General features: G+C 42.3%; 2 protein-coding genes and 1 long non-coding RNA gene across 4 annotated transcripts; 1 reads left to right on the top strand and 2 right to left on the bottom strand.

Annotated features, from left to right (window-relative positions):
• Positions 1 to 1,368: 1,368 nt before the first annotated feature.
• Positions 1,369 to 9,266, bottom strand: LOC109520508 (coiled-coil domain-containing protein 39-like). 2 transcript variants are annotated; one of them, XM_019877780.1, is made up of 20 exons: positions 8,930 to 9,266; positions 8,604 to 8,723; positions 8,341 to 8,487; positions 8,110 to 8,268; positions 7,951 to 8,043; positions 7,083 to 7,211; positions 6,666 to 6,857; positions 5,714 to 5,817; positions 5,488 to 5,620; positions 5,166 to 5,360; positions 4,928 to 5,092; positions 4,713 to 4,850; positions 4,120 to 4,328; positions 3,860 to 3,992; positions 3,618 to 3,777; positions 3,323 to 3,429; positions 2,306 to 2,446; positions 2,004 to 2,183; positions 1,796 to 1,884; positions 1,369 to 1,550 (listed from the first exon to the last, which is right to left on the bottom strand). In XM_019877780.1, exons 1-20 carry the CDS (start codon positions 9,026 to 9,028, stop codon positions 1,394 to 1,396), a joined length of 2,850 nt encoding a protein of 949 aa, XP_019733339.1. In that variant the 5' UTR covers positions 9,029 to 9,266; the 3' UTR covers positions 1,369 to 1,393. The 2 variants fall into 2 exon arrangements, with proteins under 2 accessions (XP_019733339.1, XP_019733338.1); XM_019877779.1 differs by lacking the exon at positions 1,369 to 1,550 and having other exon boundaries at positions 1,555 to 1,884.
• Positions 1,451 to 13,944, top strand: LOC109520516 (uncharacterized). The gene is made up of 3 exons (XR_002169194.1): positions 1,451 to 1,556; positions 13,353 to 13,391; positions 13,493 to 13,944. It is a non-coding gene; the product is annotated as an uncharacterized LOC109520516 (long non-coding RNA).
• Positions 9,482 to 17,311, bottom strand: LOC109520515 (coiled-coil domain-containing protein 39-like). Its single transcript, XM_019877792.1, has 19 exons — positions 16,771 to 17,311; positions 16,272 to 16,391; positions 16,037 to 16,183; positions 15,788 to 15,946; positions 15,613 to 15,705; positions 15,403 to 15,531; positions 15,121 to 15,312; positions 14,515 to 14,618; positions 14,305 to 14,437; positions 13,363 to 13,557; positions 13,097 to 13,264; positions 12,875 to 13,012; positions 12,242 to 12,450; positions 11,941 to 12,070; positions 11,714 to 11,873; positions 11,060 to 11,166; positions 10,558 to 10,719; positions 9,983 to 10,062; positions 9,482 to 9,884 (listed from the first exon to the last, which is right to left on the bottom strand). The coding sequence occupies exons 1-19, from the start codon at positions 16,867 to 16,869 to the stop codon at positions 9,794 to 9,796; spliced, it is 2,616 nt and encodes an 871-aa protein (XP_019733351.1). The 5' UTR covers positions 16,870 to 17,311; the 3' UTR covers positions 9,482 to 9,793.
• Between the last annotated feature and the right edge of the window lie 40 nt (positions 17,312 to 17,351).

Here is a 17,351-nt window from a genome sequence, read left to right as displayed (position 1 = left end):
AGTAATTTGTTTATGCACCAGCATGAGACCTAAACATACGATTCAATTATTTGTGTGTTTCAGCTCTATGAAGTCTTCCGGATGGAATCAAATGTGACATTCGTTCTAACAATAAAGAGTATCACCGAGGTTTAAAATGGGAAGGCAATTCTCAGCAGCATGTCTGATATCTGTACAACAAAAAGGTGCCTTGAGATACAAGTCCAATGTGTTCCCGACCATGCTTGGAACTCAAAACACACACGAGTTGCGATTAGAGTGATTTTAAGTTCCAAGCACGGATCCCCCACTTAAATGATTGGAAATGCCATAATTCAGCATCCTCAAAGAAAACAACACCAATTTTGACAAAGGTGTGTTTTTAATTAAGGAAAACAGCACTCCATAAAACTGACTTCAAGAACATTAAGAAGTGAACCTTAGCATTTTCTTTAATAATAATATATTGTGTGTGCACCCACTAATCAGAGTATTCTGTTTCACATTGCGTTTGTTGAAAATGAATAAAGCAGCAAAATCTACCCGTTTTTAACCATCTCTGGGAGCAGCCATTTTGCCACCTGCTGACGGAAAATGACATCACAGCTGCTCGGGGCTCAAATACTACAGGGCTCTTTAGATTCAATGTAAATGGTCTGTTGACTCTTTGGAGGGCCTCAAGCTTCGACTCACCATTTAAAAGCCCCCCCCGCCCCTAAATGGATTTGTTCTCAGGGGGTCACTTGCGTGAGAAACGTAGCTGTGACAAATGCCGTGCGAGCAGGTTTGAATTCTTTCATGTCACCACTTTACCGTGTGAGCTGCGGCCGCTGTAATAGTTCACGTTCATGCTTTCGATGCACATTCCTGCCATTTTTCATGTAAAACTGTTGAGAATGAATTCAGAAGTTTAAAATGATGACAATTTCTAGATGATTTATTGGTTATATTTCCGTTGTTTCAAGGGTTTTAACACTGTGACACCGAGGGGAGGCTGTCTTGTTATTTTTTGCAAATTTGTTAGCTTATCTGAATCTTTGTGGTTGTTAATTCAGCATTTTTTCTTTGGAGTGCCATATTATTTACAAATGTTGTAGCAGGCTTTTCCTGACCTTTTATTTTGTTTTGCTTCGTAACAGGTACATCAAGATTTTGTGCGAATATTGACTCCTTTTTTTTTTTTGGGAACCGTTCATAATTCCCTCCATCTTGACTAAGCTGGGGCCATAGTGAGCTGAAGAAGGAAAAAAAAGCCCCTAGCATGCTTCACTTGCGCCTCCTCTCAAAAAGCTTTTTTTTTTTTTTTTCCAAATGAGTTGTACGGTTTGTATTCCACATTAAAGGTGGGGAAAGTTTTGAAATGATTTATTTTGGTCTATTTTTTTATAGCATAAAAACCTGGCATAGTATCATACTATGGATTCTTCAAGTTGCTGTTGGCTGAGCTGGAGCCCCCGCTGACTGAAAAAGGAGGGGATGGAACAGGTAGATCCAGACTGAGGGCAACAGTCTTCACTAAAGAAGACTGAGGGGCAGAGGTGCTGCGTCTGCTGGCTGAGGAAGCTGAAGACCTGCAGGTTGGAGGACAGTACATTTAGACATTGACACTTTTTTATTGATTGAATGTTTATTTCAAAGTCAACACCCAGTATCAATTTGATCCCATCCTGAAACTGTTGCCCTCTTCCACATTTGTGAGTCTAGGAAAATACCCCGCAAAAAAGGGAACATTCCAACCATGTGCAAAGTTAAGACTGCACTTCGCACCAGAATTGCATTGATCACAAAAATAGGGCTCCAAATGTGTGTGTCAGACCTGGCAGAGGTGGAAATGCGAGCTGAATTGGTCTTGGAGCTTCTGTGGCTGCCGGGTGTGGACGGAGGAGACGGAAAAGACAAGTTGGTCTGAGAGAGAAAGGAAATTCAACATAATTTTTTTTTAACATTTCTATTTATTTATTTGTTTTAATTAAATACTAAATCCCACGCTAAAGGCTGCATCATATCATTTTCCTGCGGTTTACCTGTAGAAAGTACTTCTCCAATACTGATCTGAGGTCAGGTCTGTCCTTTGTGGCATCATGAAGCATCTTGTTGATACTCCTGTCTAAATCTTTTAACTGTCTCAGCTTGACGTCCTTCTCCTCGAAAGTCTCTGACTTGGTGTTTCTTGAGCAGCGGATCTTTTGTGTTAGTTTAGAGCACTGGGTAATCACAGAAACGTGAGAAACATTTACGGTATGTTAAAGAGAACTTCTGCAATGATGATACATGTCAACGAAATGTACAGTCCAGTAACGAAAAGAAATCGGTCACAACATCAAACCTGTTTTGTGGCTCTGTTAATCTTTTCCTGCTGAGAGGCAACCTCCCGATTCAATTTGCTGATGACGGACTGTGTGTGTTCGATCTTTTGGTTCTCCACCTGTTTCGCCCGTAGGAGACTGTCCAAGGTGTTGTTCAGTTCCTGAACAAAACCAGAAAGGCGAAAAGTGCAGAAGTCAGTTCCTTGGTCGACTCAGAAAACAAACACAAAAAAAACAGACACCCAATTTGCCTTTGTGATATAACATGAAATGAAGACAAAATGGAATTGTAAGAATAAGTACAAAATTATTTTTAATGCTAAAGAGGTAAAATTCTGCCCACTGAGTTCTATTATGATCAATGTCCTCCAAATGGATCGATGTCGAAAGATAATGTTTTCATGGTAGTCTCCAACCTGCAACACTTCCACACAACGATGCTGCTCCAGCGCTCCCCCTACAGTCATCAACTATAATGGAAAACAAACACAAAAAAAACAGACACCCAATTTGCCTTTGTGATATAACATGAAATGAAGACAAAATGGAATTGTAAGAATAAGTACAAAATTATTTTTAATGCTAAAGAGGTAAAATTCTGCCCACTGAGTTCTATTATGATCAATGTCCTCCAAATGGATCGATGACGAAAGATAATATTTTCATGGTAGTCGTCTCCAACCTGCAACACTTCCACACAACGATGCTGCTCCAGGGCTCTCCCTACAGTCATCAACTATAATGATCACCTCAGGAAATTAGAGCAGCCACACTATACCTCTGTAGAAATGTTTAAATGTCAAATGACAAATTATTTCGACATTTACTTGGTTAAGCCACACCTAGTAATCATCTTGTCTGCCTCACCCTATAGGATCTGGATTTTGGCCTATTTTGCTGCCCTTCTCCCCCTGCCCCTTCATTTAAAATTCAGGAAACAACATTGAGCTTTTGCATGTGCATTCAGTCGATGATTTAGGACTCCAACTGTAGGGAATCCAGTGAGGGAAAACGCTCAGTGATAAAAATAAAATAACCAGTTGGTCTTGCTGAAGCTCTCCAACTTGTCTTCTCTTGTACTTCAGTGTGCTTTCAACCAAACGTAGCTGCTCTTCCATCCTGATTTTTTCCTGGTATTCTGGGCCTGACAAAAGAATCAGAAGTGGTCCAAATAAATCATCCAAAGGAGAGGCCTGTAAGCTATTCCTAAAGTCCTGATTTTTTCCTGGTATTCTGGGCCTGACAAAAGAATTAGAAGTGGTCCAAATAAATCATCCAAAGGATGAGGCTTGTAAGCTATTCCTAAAGCGACTGACAACAACATTGACTGACTGGATTCTTTTGCTTTGGCGACCGACGTGTGGAATCCTGAATTGCTGACATTGAACAGCAGCGTTGTGTTCTGCAGAGCTTTATTTTCTTGCTCGGCTTTGCGTATTTTGGCAGTCAGACATTCCGCCTGCTCCATCAGTTCTGCTCTCTGTAGCGCCGCCTTGTGGGAAGGGGGGAAAATGCAATATGGTTACACAGGTGGTTTCCCAATCTTAACTGAGCACCCAAAAAAGTCCTGTCACCTCAGCAATGTAGCGAGCTTGACACTTCACCACATCTTCCTCATCCTCCCCAGAGGTTGCCATTGAAAAGGTCACAACTTCAAAATGTTTCTTCACGCCATCAATTTTGGACAACTTTCTGTTCAGGTCAGCGCTGTGAAAAAATCACTTTTAAATTCATTGGCTTTTTGCCGCGCTAACTTGCCCGAAACTTGAAGGTCGGGACTTGGGACTTAACAAATGAGCACCGATATAAACGAGAATGACAGTCGAAGTTTCACCTGATTTTCTGTCTCTCCTGCTCGGTGGTCTTCAGCTCCTGACTGAGCATTTGACTGTAGATTTTGATCTCCTCTTGCCTCCCTTGGATGGCTTTCTTCACATTCAGTTGTCTTTTCTCCAACGAGAGCACGCCGTTGGCTTTGTTGAACAGAAGGTCCCTCTTGCGCTTCACCTCCAGCTTGAAGATGTTCTGCTCTACGAGCTGTTCCTGATGAGGAGCGACAAGTAACCGTGACAAGTTAGCTTAACTTGACCGTCCCTAAAGATGCAATTTTTCAGTAAATTTGGCACAACTTGGAAGTTCTTCAACCGTGGGTCGAATGGCAACATTGACGACTGGTGTTTGAGCCATGCCAATATCTCGACTTTCTAAGCGCAACCCACAAAAGTGGATTCAATGCAAAAACTCCTCGGTTGCACTGCGCTGCGTTAACAATATTGTTGAGTTTGCCTCTCGGGATTTTCACCTCCAGGTGTCTGGGTGTGTCAGTGAGCTTGAAGATTTTTTTTTTTTTTTTTTTTTACTGTCACACGAGAATTCCTTCAGGTGGTCATATAAAAACAGAGTCAACTGTTTTGCAGAGTGCAGTACCTGCTTATTGAGGCCAAGTCTCTTCAGCTCTTTTTCAGTATTATTGTTGATGAGCTTCAACTCTTCAACTTTGTTGAAGAGTTCTTCCTTCTCGGCTGCTGACTTGTCATTCTCTTTCCTCAAATAGCGAATGTCACCCTGTCAACGACAAACTATGCAATGACAACTGGAAAAATGTGGTCAAGATTGGTGAATTCTCCCGTACGCAGGCTGACTTCAGATTCTTTGATTGCGTTGATGATCTTGCCGGACGTCTTCATCATGTCGTCGAGGGCTTTGGTCAGTTCACCCATCTTCATTTCTAACACTTGCTTCTCATCCGAGTCGTGAACGCCTTGCAGTCGAGCGAGCTTCTTCTCCAGAAAGACGATCTGGAAGTCCTACAACGCAAGTGTGCCAAAAGAAAAGACGTGCTACCATCTGATTTCAAATCACAGTTTTGGCCCAGCATACTTTTTCACTCATGATCATCTGCTGCCTCCTCAAATGCTTCTCCTGTTTGCTGAGCTTTCGTTCCAAATTGCTGATGGTGGATTTGCCCCACAACTCTTGTGCCAAAGAGTCCTTCTCCATTCTCTTGAGGTTGTCAACATGCTGCTTACAACGGAAGAGCTCCTCCCTGCAGTCACGCAGTTGGACATCCAACTCCTTGTACAAAAGAAAAAAAATATCTATTTTCTTTTAAAAGGCCTTTTGGGAACTATTTGGGTAACATCAGCGCATATCCGGCAATGTTTGTCCTTCTTCATTTATAAGTGATCACATGATTCCTCACCTTAATGGCCTGCTCCTCGTCTGTGAGGAACTGTTCCATTTGGGCAGCTTTCTCTTTCTCGCTCAGGGCGTTCTGCGTCACAGCTTTCAGCTTCTCCTCAAGGGCCGAATTTTGGCTCAAGGTTTGCTTGAGTCTACCATCAGACATGAAGAAACAACTTGTTTCCCAGTCCCTACAATGTCTTCCATTGACAGCTGTGGCAAAGAACGGATGAAATGTGACTGACTTGACATTGTTTTTCTGGATTTGATCTTTGAGCCTGGCGATGTGGGACTTCATTGACTCCACGGTGGAAGCTGTTTTATCCAGCGAGGTTTTGCAGCTTTTTTCCTGCAAACGTGTCAAACAAGTCAAATACACAATCAGCTCAGTTAAAATACTGCATATTCATGTTTTCATGGATTTTTTGGGGGGTGAGAGGGGACTTATCCTTTATGATTTGTTGAGTTTGTGCTCAGGCCAAAGCCATGTCTAATGTATGAAAATGTATACAATATAGGTTGGGTGCCATTTTGTGGCATCTTGAAGTGATGGGAGGAGCTTAATTAACTCTTGTCTAATTTGAAAAAGTGCTTTGCCACCATCTTGTGGCATCTGAAGGCAATAAACAACTTTTTTTGGGGTGGACCTCAAATCATGACACTGGCCAAGAATTTTTTTCTCCATTTTTTGGATCAGAAAAGCAAGTCAACATTTCAAGATTTTTTTTTCTGATTCCCAATCTGCCCTAATTTTTTCATGTCATACTACTAAAAATAATTTTGAAATAATATCTTCTGATTCCCAATCTGCCCTAATTTTTTCATGTCAGGTTTTCATACTACTAAAAATAATTTTGAAATAATATATGAAATATAGCAACATATTTAATCAGATTTATGAATTACGTGTTAGGTTCAGCAACAAGTGGATTTTTTTTCCCTGAAACATCATACCAAGAAATAATCACAAAGAGTAAAATCTATATTGCGCAAGCTTTTATACAGGTCAAACTTAAAAAAAAAAAAAATGTAAATACCTCCAAACCTTGATTGACATTCTTAAAATCAGTGTCAAAATATGCTTGGGGACACATAAAACCATCTTTGGATTAAGTTTTCTATTGACCAGTGATCTCGGCAGAATTTTCGTTAGAGATTCACAGCACACGATTTCATCTCGGCTCCGAAAATGTTTACCTCATCCTTCAACTCCAAATAATTCTTCTCCTGCTCCTTCAGTTCCTGCCGCAGTTTTGCAGCCTGACGATTGGCTGCGGTCAATTTCCTCTCGTTTTCCTTGTTGTCGTTCATCTGCGAGTCGTACAAGTGCTTCATTTCTGTCAACTGGCCATTCTTTTCCCTGATGAGCCGGTTGGTCTCTGCGAGATTCTGGAATGATGGATGGACTCGTCTGTGTTGTGCGGGTGTGTTTTGTGCTTCTTTTTTCCTGGGTTAAATAAAGGCAGCGATGGTACCATCCTGCTTGTTCAAAAAATGGGAAACTCATTTTCAAACCGAAATCAGGCGGAATGGTCCATCTCTGAATGTTATCTATCGTCAGGAAAAACCCAAACGGTGTTCACGTTGTGTTAGAAATGTTGTTTGGTTGGTTACCAGAGCCCAGTGTTGTGTATCAGCATCTCTTTGCTTCATCTGTTGGATGGTGTTTTCCCACTGGTGCATGATCTTCTCGGTTTCCCGATGAGCCTGCTGCAAATGCTCCGTTGTCTTGTCTAAAGCAATCTGACAGGAACAATGGGAAATTTGCGATTCCACTCTGTCCAATCTGTTCTTCGATATGTGAGGTATATATGAGATATATCAGGTGCCAACAGGCTAAAAATGACATGTAACTCATCTATACAGATAAAAGAAAACTGTCACTTTCACTCATAAAAATCCTCATATGCAAAAAAATACAAATAAATATCAAACACACATAGACCAAAAATGTTCTGGGGTTTGTTTTTTTTTTGTTTTCTTTACTTTTGGTGAATGAGACCACTTTTGGGGCATTGGTATAAACTTTGTCTCCATGAGTTTTGTTGGGTTTGGATTTTTTTTTTCTGGGTTTGTCTGTGCAGGGGGTGGCGGGGGGGTGTTCTTTTCAGTGTTTTGTTCTTGATATTTAACATTTAAACGACTGATTAAAAGGAGCTTAGTCAAGGGGGCTCTATTTTATTTTGTGCAGTATATGTTATAAGAGTTACAGAATATTTAACAAAGGAAGCTTTATTATTACAGTATCATTATTATTTTGTATTTATCTTATTTTCAAGCCAAAATATTTATTTTTCATTTGAATTAAAAATAAAGACATTTCCTACTTTCAGTGACTCGTCAACGCATATGAGTGAAGGGATTCTATATGACAAAAAGTTTTGGGGGTACGACACAAGCCACAAAAAGTTATAATAGACCCACCTCGGCTATAAACACAAGAAAGATGCACAAATTCAACATGCGTCTTGCTGCGTCGTACCTGTACAGATAAATTTTCAGTCATTTGCATGTCAAGAGCTTTGCGCTTCTTATTGGCCTCCAGCGTTGTCCTCTCGATGGCCAAAGTGAGGCCCTGTGAGATCAACAAGAGATTTTATTGGGCTTTCAGAGACCTTCAAACACGAGCTCTTCTCCTGACCTTGATCCTCTGTTCATCCTGCTGCGAATACTTGACGATGGCCATCACGTCGTCCTCTTTTCGTGCCGACTCCTCCAAAAAAGAATCCATGGCCCGCTGGTCCCAGTTCATTTGAGTGCGAAAGCGCTGCAGCTTCTGTTTCGCCTTGAAGATGTGATCCTGACGACGCAGACAAAAGATTAATATAGCGGTCACGCCGCCGCAAACCGAAACGGTTGGCAATTGATAGACCTCAAGCGTGTTCTTCCTCTCGGCCAAAGATCGAAGCTCATTTCGCATCTGAGCGGTTTCCTGCGCCAGGTGGCCAATTTCTCTCTGGGCGATGGCAGTGAAGTGCGTCTCCAGATCTGCTTCTCTGTCTTTGGCCTGGCATAGGGCCTTGGCACAATAACCACACAGGATATACCGTAGCTACTCATCAGAGCGTTTGCATATAAATGACACGTTCTCTGCATCGTTGGGGGGTGGGGGTGGGGGGGGCAGGGCGCAAATACCTCCAAATTGTGCAGCTCTGCTTCAACGTGTTTCAGGAATTCCGTTGCCAGTTGTGTTTGGTCTTTATGATTTTCTCTCCTGCTTATCAATTGCGATAGTTCCTTCCTCTTCCTGAGGATCTGTGAAGACGTCATCAGATGACTTGAATGGTGGGAAAAATCTTGCCCACATTCAAATATATCCCTAATTTCATGATTTTTTTTCTTGTTTCTTTTGACAGAATTTTTTTTTTCAGCGTAATATTATTCAGACACTCCGTTAATCCTGCAAATACAAAATAAATAAGATAGCAATTGTGGTATATTTCATAAATAAAATCTCTCACCTCTTCAATTAAAGCCTTGTTTTCAACATTGGCCCCGGGAACAGCGTAACATTCCTCCCAGCTCATCTCTGGAAAAACTGCCAAAGCGGGACTCAACATTGCACATCAATCTCGAGTCACCCCAAGATGAAGATCTAATTTGAGCTCTAAGGTTGTAATTTTTTTTCTTTTTCTCGCTGCGTTACTATCCGTAGCTTCTTGCTGTAAGCTGCGAGGACTGCTGTTTGTTGTTAGTCGCTCCTAGCAACCATTCAGGCTTCTTTTTTTTTCCCCCTCCCCAAAGATGAGCACCAGGAGGAGGCAGCAGGCAGCTAGGTTTAAAGCCCTCTAGCACAGGACAAATACAGAAATGTTGTCATTTTCGGTCAACAATTTTCAAAATGTGTTTTTCCAAATTTATCATTGTCAAAATTATTCAATGACTCACAAGACAACGGCTGTGCTGTAATTGTTGCTTTATTTGTTATCAAGGGGAAAATTTGGACTGAAGCATGTTAAGAAGAGCAACAAGTTCTTCCACTCAATTGTCAAGTCAAAATTTGTTTTTCCCCGAATTTAATGTTGCAAATTCCAGTTAAACTCACATATTTTAGGGTTCAGTCAGAATCTTTAGAAGCTACTGGGAGGGGCAAATATATCATTTTACATGTCACTCAAGTATCTGATCTAAAAGGACTATCGCACACTATTGCCCTTTTTAAAAGGTAAAATGTATTTTTAAAAAAAGAGCTTCCAATAGTCTATGTTTCTGCCTTTTTCACTCATGTGTGTAAGGACTAACAATCATCCAATGCGCTCTCTCTCAATGAGAGGAGGTCAATGGCCAAGTTGCTGACCATCCAAAAGGTCACGAGCTCAAAATTGTTAGGGAAGATCCTGGCCCAGGATCACGGTCTTCACAGTGGGGTCCGGCTCATCAGAAGGCTTGCGGCTGCTGGCTGAGAGTGCAGCACACCTATGATGGCGAGGGAAGACTAGAGTTACACACCCAGAAACAGTTTTAAGTATATTTTAAAAAAAAAAAACATTTTTAAAAATGAAGGTGTGTTTGACCTTGCAGAGAGAGAGCTGCTGACAAGGTTGGACCTTCGACTCATGCCAGAGACAGCACGAGAGGGAAAAGGCAGACTGGCCTGAAAGAAGCACATACGTAAGCATTATTGCATCGCGATAATATCAACATCCAAGTTTACCAATCTTGACGCGAGGTGCATATTTTACATCCGAAAAATCACACGGCAACAACGACAGTAAAACGTATCACGATCAAAATAATGATCTTATCTCGATTCACTTCCACGTTTAGCAACTAGTGCGAAACGTGAACGCAAATCTATTATTCGGCTCAGTTGTCCGCAGTTTAAAATGCACCCCTCTGCCATCTAGTGGAAGAACGTTGTCACTGTACATCGCTGGCATAGATTGATGAACAAGGATATATTATTTGGACTCAATAATCTTTTTCGGCCCAACTGGGTCCCACACAGTTGTTTGGGCATCACTGATCTCCATCTATTTACCACTTGGGATTCTTCAAAATGTCACACACACACACACACACACACACACACACACACACACACGACCTCATTGATGACAAACACACGAAACGGCGCGAAGAGCCCAACCTGCTGAAAGTGTTGCACCAGTGCCGATTTAAGCTGAGGTTTGTACTTGGTGGCAGCAAGCAGCATGTCATTGACAGAATCATTAAATTCCATTATTTGCATGACTTCCTTCTCCAAAGCCTGCTTGGCTTGTAGTCGATTCTTCAAGGCACTGTTAATTTCCTAAGACAAAACAGGAGAAAAATGCTAAAGAAAGAGGAAGAGGGTCGCGCCCAGCTTGTTTGAGAAATCCAAGTTTCGACGTAACTGTCATGACAGATGCCAGCAGAGAGCAGCATCGCATCACTTTGGATTTGGGATCTGGCGAGCTGTTAAATTGATAATAGATGATCGAATGAATCTCGATTTGTCACGTCAAATATGAGGGAGAGAAATGCCAACACGTTGGAAGTTCAACATTGAAGGCTAAAGAATGGAAATGCAACTTCGTCATGTTACCGACCCTTCTTAAAAAGGTTTGTTGTCATAAATAGATTGTTTGTTAAATCCTTGCTTGCAGTACCTGTAGGTCCTCACGAAGCTTTTTAGCCATCTGCCTTTTGGACCCCAGCGTTTCCTCGGCTACCTGCAGCTGCTCTTCAAGCTTGAACTTTTCCTGATAATCTGGAGCTGACGTGGAAACACACATCTATTATTTATCTTTTTCTCAATTTCTTACTCTCACATTTATAATTAAGAGATCTCAACACTCGTAGTGAAATGAATGGCAATGCTATGAATCCGTTTCAGAATGCCCTCTGAAATATCAACATTTTTGTAATGTATTTTAAAATATAAAAAGCACATTTTTTACGATTACAGTTGACCCAAAACACAGAAATGGCAATTAAAGAGTGTAAGGAATGCATGGGAATTCACGACTTCTTTTTTTCTTCACTTCAATGGACATTGTGCCATTCCTTTGGATGTGTGAGCGTTGGACACCAGGGGGCGGCATAATGCACTTCTACCGATAGACACAAAAACATGCCTTTAAGTATATTGGCTGTCTGGCACCACTGCATATGTTAAGTTTGAACGGTTTCTATCAGTAGAGAAACTTGGGAAACAGTATTGGGGCAAAAAGGGACAATCACACAAGATCAAAGGTTTTACAAGCAAACTATTCTCACGAATCATTGCCAGCGATAAGAACGTTACCGTCAAGTTTACATACTGGCTTCTTTCGCTTTGACGACTGTTGTGTGAAATCCGGTGTTGCTGATGTGGAATAACAGAGTTGTGTTCTCCAGAGCTTTATTTTCCTGCTGGGCCTTGCGGATTTTATTATTTAGACACTCTCCCCGCTGCTTGAGTTCGGCTTTCTCTAGCGCGGCCTAGTGGAAGAGAGTGGCATCTCCATGACGGTGCCAGAAGAAATGGCGACGTTTCCCATCTTCTTACCTTGGCAATGTAGTGAGCTTGAGACTTGACGGCGTCCTCGTCATCCTCTTCGGCTGCCATCGTAAAGGTCACAACCTCGTAATGCTTCTTCGTGGCTTCAATCTTGGACAATTTTACATTCAGTTCCAGACTAGAGAGGATGGCAATTAAGAAAAGAAATTGTGCTTCAGGTGCGAACCCAACGCAATGTTGTCAACAAAGTCGAAATTCCAAATAGAAAGCCGTAAGAAAACCTGGGTTGGACTTTGTAAGGTTCTGTTTCAACATTTAGCCATCTTTTTTTTTTTTTTTTTTTTTTTACCAGATTTTCTGTCTCTCCTGCTCGGTGGTCCTCAGCTGCTGACTGAGCATTTGGCTGTAGACTCGGATCTCCTCTTGCCTCTCGTGAATTGCTTTCTTCACGTTCAATTGTCTTTTCTCCAAAGACAGCACGCTGTTGGCTTTGTTGAACAGGAGATCCCGCTTCCGCCTCACCTCCAGCTTGGAGATGTTCTGCTCCACGATATGCTCCTGAAGAAAGGCCACTGGGCATTATGATCAATGCAGTTGATCCATCATTAACTGATTTTTTTTTTTTTTTAAATAAGGACAGAATAAACCCCAAACGTATCAACAGTGGTAAATTTTATATACAGTATCTCATAAACGCGAGTAGAAAAATGCCTTTTTGCTACAATGTAAAATAGGCAGCGTACAGATGCCTCTCCCCCCCCCCCCCTCCCACCCCACACACACACACACACAAAAAGAGGGGAATTAACGTCTTAACCGCCAGCAACAAAAGTGAGAACACCCCGAAGCGAAACGGTCCAAATTGGGCCCAATTCGCCATTTCGCGGTGTCATGTGAGTTATTCGGGTTTTTTTTTTCTTCAATGTTCAATTTGCATCGCTCGCACTCTTTCAGTCAAACACGGCATCCATGCATCAGCAACCTGTTTCTTGAGCCCGAGTCTCTTCAGCTCTTTCTCAATATTATTATTGATCAGCTTCAGTTCTGCTACTTTGTTGGACAGCTCCTTCTTCTGAGTGGCAGAATCCTCCCGCTCTTTCCTCAAATAGCGAATGTCCTCCTGCCACAGACAAAAAAAAAAGGAATACAAAGAATGATGTCATCGTTTGTTAAGATTGGCACGTCCTCCTGTGCGCTGTCTCACCTCGGACTCCTTGATTTTGACGAGGATCTTACAGGATGTCTTCTTCTTCTCCTCAAGGGAATTGAGCAGCTCCGTGATCTTCAATTCCATCGCCACCTTTTCATCGGAATCGCCGACGACACCTTGCAACCGTGCTAGTTTTTTATCTAAAATGATCAACTGGGAGTCCTAATGCATAAGATAAAAAATGAGGAGAGAAAGTAAGCAGTTGGGCTGAGGTAGTTATGGCTTTTTTTATGTTTTTTTTTTTTTTTAGGTATGCCTACCTTTTCATTCATGATCATCATCTGTTTGAGTAAGTACTCCTCCTGTTTCCTGAGCTGACATTCCAACGTGTTGATGGTGCATTTGCTGCGTAACAAATGCGCCATATAATTCTTTTCCCTTTTCTTGTAGTCCTCCCCATGCTGCTTGCAGCGGACAAGCTCCTTGCCGCGTTCACACAGCTGGTTGTCTAGCTCCTGGTAAACAAAGCGGCATGGTGAGTAGCAAATAAAGCACAGTGTGGTGCCTTTAGATACGACTTGAATTCATTTGCGCAAAACATTCATGACCCAAATCATCGCTCCCCATTGAAATGAGTGTGCGTGCCATAAATCCGTACCAGCTCCAACCCCAAGGGATGATTTTTGCAAAACTAACTTTCTTCCGTCACCATAACATCCACAAGGATCGTAGGCTGCGTTAACTTCAGTTTCATCGATAACTAGTCAAACGTGAACTAAGCTTCATATCGGTCATACCTTTGATTGAATAGATGATAAGTACCACAAGTGGTACATGCGCTCCCTCTAGTGGTGTTAGAGGGAATCGCTGAAGCAAATACAGATAACACATGCAGTATATTCAATACTTTTGTACGATTTTTAAGTACAGTTCAGTTACGTTTGATTGAACTCTTTAAAAATGTGATTCTTTTAAAACAACTTCATTAAAAATTTCAACGTAATTAGTATCACCACTGAGTGCTAAGTATCTTATGCTCGGGTAAATGCGAGTGAGCAAAACTGAATGGCTTGACTTATAACTTGCTTAACCTGTCATGACTTGACCCGACTTGCCCGAAAACTTGCAGGTTAAGAAACGGGATCAACTCGTACGTGATGTGATTTCCTCCCACCTCGGAGGATGACCAACTTGTATTTTATGGCATTGATTTTGCAACTGCCATGGTGGCATGAAACAAGCAAAGCGTACAAGGTCCCCACCTTGATGGCCTGTTGCTCTTCCTTGAGGAAATTTTCCATCTGGGCAGCTCTCTCCTTCTCACTCAAGGCGTTCTGGGTGACAGATATCAGCTTGGCCTGAAGGGCAGCATTTTGAGCCCCGGTGTGATTCAGTCTGCGAGAAACAAAATCTCGGATCATTGTTCTGCGGGGTTTCGGCACGAGACGGTGTGCCTGTTGAGTTGGACTGACTTTTCGTTGTTGTTCTGGATGTTTTCCTCCACCCTGCGTATGTGGCACTTCATCGAATGCACGTTGGAGGTTGTTCTATCCATGACGGCTTTGCAGTTTTTCAGCTGCAGATACATGAGGATAAACATTTAGAAACAATAAAATCGATTCAATTTATCTTGAACAAAAATTAACTTTTATTTTTAAAATGATTATTTTTTTTTTTTCTCTTAATTTCATAAAGTCATCTGAATTTTTTTGGGGGGGTGGGGGATCCTATGATACATTCCCAAAAGTCTATGCTCTTCATTTTATAAGGCTTGATCTTGACTTCCAGTTTGCGTACATGAATGGTGGACGTTTTTGTCCAATCCGATTTGAGCCTGTGTTGCTACGTCCATCAAATCCGCCTTGGCACTCAGTAGCGCTGGCCCATATCAATTCAACGTGCTGGGTATAAATAACCTAGCATGTCGGGCCCAGACAATTTTTGAACTATTCCAGATGACGCGCGGCACAGTCGCATGCTGTCGAAATGTCGTCAAAAATTTCTGTGATTGCGATGCGCCAAGAGGTCGATGAACTCAGGTTAAAAAGCGCGGGGCCGCCCGCCGACTTTCACCTTACCTCATCCTGCATCTCGACGTAATTGCTCTCCTGCTGCTTGAAGTCCAGTCGCAGTTTTGCAGTTTGTCGATTGGTTGCGGCCAATTTCTTCTCTTTGTCTGTGTTGTCGTTCATCTGCGACTCCTGCAGGTGTCTCATTTCCATCAGGGTGTCGTTCCTTTCCCTGATCACCTGGTTGGTCTCAGCCAGTTTCTAGATCGACAGCGAGACCAGCGGGTTACGCGTGAGCGTGTGTGTTCACATTCTGTTTTGTTGAGATTGTTCAATCCAAAATTGGTTTACCAGAGCACTCTGATGGATTTCACCATCTCGTTGCTTCATCTGCTGGATGGTGTTTTCCCACTGGTGGATGATCTGCTCAGTTTCCACGTGAGCCTGCTGCAAATTCTCTGTCGTCTTGTCCATAGCAATCTGCGAGGAAAACGCGACACGTACGGACGGTCCTCAAGTTCCTTTTCCGTTTCCCCCCGGATGATTCTTTTGTTTCAGTACCTGCGCCGCTAAAGTTTCGGTCATTTCCTTGTCAAGTCCTTTGTGCTTTTTATTGCCCTCCACCGTCGTCCTCTCAATGGCCAAAGTCAGTGACTGCGGGGCGGACAATTCCAACGCAGTTGAGAACGATTCGGAAACGACGAAAAGAAACGCGTGGTGCCAATTTGTTAATGACCTTGATCCTCTGCTCATCCTGATGTGTATACTTCATGATAGCCATCATGTCATCGTCTTTTATGGTCGATTCCTCCAAAAAGGAATTCAAGGCCTGCTGGTCCCAGTTCATTTGCACCCGAAACTGCTCCAGCTTCTGTTTGGCCTTGAAGTTATGGTTCTGAGCATGGATTGGGGAGGGGGCAAAAGGTTAGTCATCGCATTTTGGCAATTTTATGGTAATGTTTCAAATCAAAAGGAAACAATCCACCTCGAGAGTGTTTGTCTTTTCCGCCAAATACTGGAGATCGTTTTCCATCTTCGTATTGTCTTGCCGTAGGCGGCCGTTTTCTCTCTCGGCAATGGCGGTAAGGTGTTTCTCCAGTTCTATTTCTCTGTCTTTGGCCCTGCACAGAGCCTTTGCACAAAAAAAAAAAAAAAAAAAAAGTGACTGATGAGCCAATTCCCAAAAGAAACTTTTTTTTTTTTTTTTTAATGAAACCTACCTCTGTGATTTCCAGCTCCTTTTTGGCATTTTTCAGGCAGTCGCTTCCCAATTGCTTTTTTTCGTCATTAGTCTCACGTTTGTGTTTCAGTTTCAAGAGCTTCCTCTTTATGTCACATATCTGAAGGATCAGAGAACAAACATGGCGTCATGGCATTCCCAACAATTTGCTCCTGCACTTGCTGTTCAGCACCCCCGACTGCTAATTGGAACAGCTCATAATTCCCTCCACCTTGACCGAGGCCCCAATTCCAGTTGCAGAAAAACAGCATTTCCTTTTTCAAACGAGTTGTACAGAAAATATGTCCGCCACACAAATATGGAAAAACGATTGAAATTCATTCATTCTCCAAACCGCTCATCTTCAGTAAAGTTGCAGGCACGTTTTGAAATGATTCGCCAAAAAATGACACTTGTTCCACATTGCATCGTGGAGATCAAGCATGTACGGTATAAAACTGACCTGTGGTCGTGAGAAAATAAATCAGGGCCATACTCACCTCATCTATTAAAGCCTTGTTTTCGGTGTTCAGCACCGGGAGGGCATAGTGCTGCTCCCAGCCCATCTCGGATAACACTCTCGCTGCAAATGCGGCCATATTGACTTATTGCAAGTCAGGTTTCTATATTGGTAAGGATTTCTTTTGTTGGCTGATGCGACCGCAGCGTCAAGTTAAAAGTGTACGTGGATACAACTGACTCGTCACATCAAAAGCTGAACGTACTTCCCCCTCCCGTCTCCCTGGCCTGATTGAATGTACGACATCGTCGTGTTGGTGTCGTAGTCACAGTGACTCTGTTGATGTCACCACAGAAATGCATCATTTGAAAGGCAACACTTATAGGGGGCGCTTTATGACACAATATGGCAGAAGATGCCCCTTGGAACTACGTCTCTTGTCGCCTAGCAACGATGCCGGGAGATTGGGGAGGACTGGGCAGTCGGATGTAGAGGTAGCCAAAGTAGTGCACTCACGTTCTGTACTTAAATGTAGCGATATTTCGTGTAAAAAGTAACCTATAGTAAAGATAACTCCTGTCCTTGCGTAAATGTTAAACAGATTCTGAAATGTGCTTAAGT

This window comes from Hippocampus comes, unplaced genomic scaffold, assembly GCF_001891065.2.
Source record: "Hippocampus comes isolate QL1 unplaced genomic scaffold, H_comes_QL1_v1.1 scaffold317, whole genome shotgun sequence".
Lineage (NCBI taxonomy): Eukaryota > Metazoa > Chordata > Actinopteri > Syngnathiformes > Syngnathidae > Hippocampus > Hippocampus comes.
The sequence above is the reverse complement of the archived record's forward strand: the minus strand, read 5'-3'. Positions and strand labels throughout refer to the sequence as shown.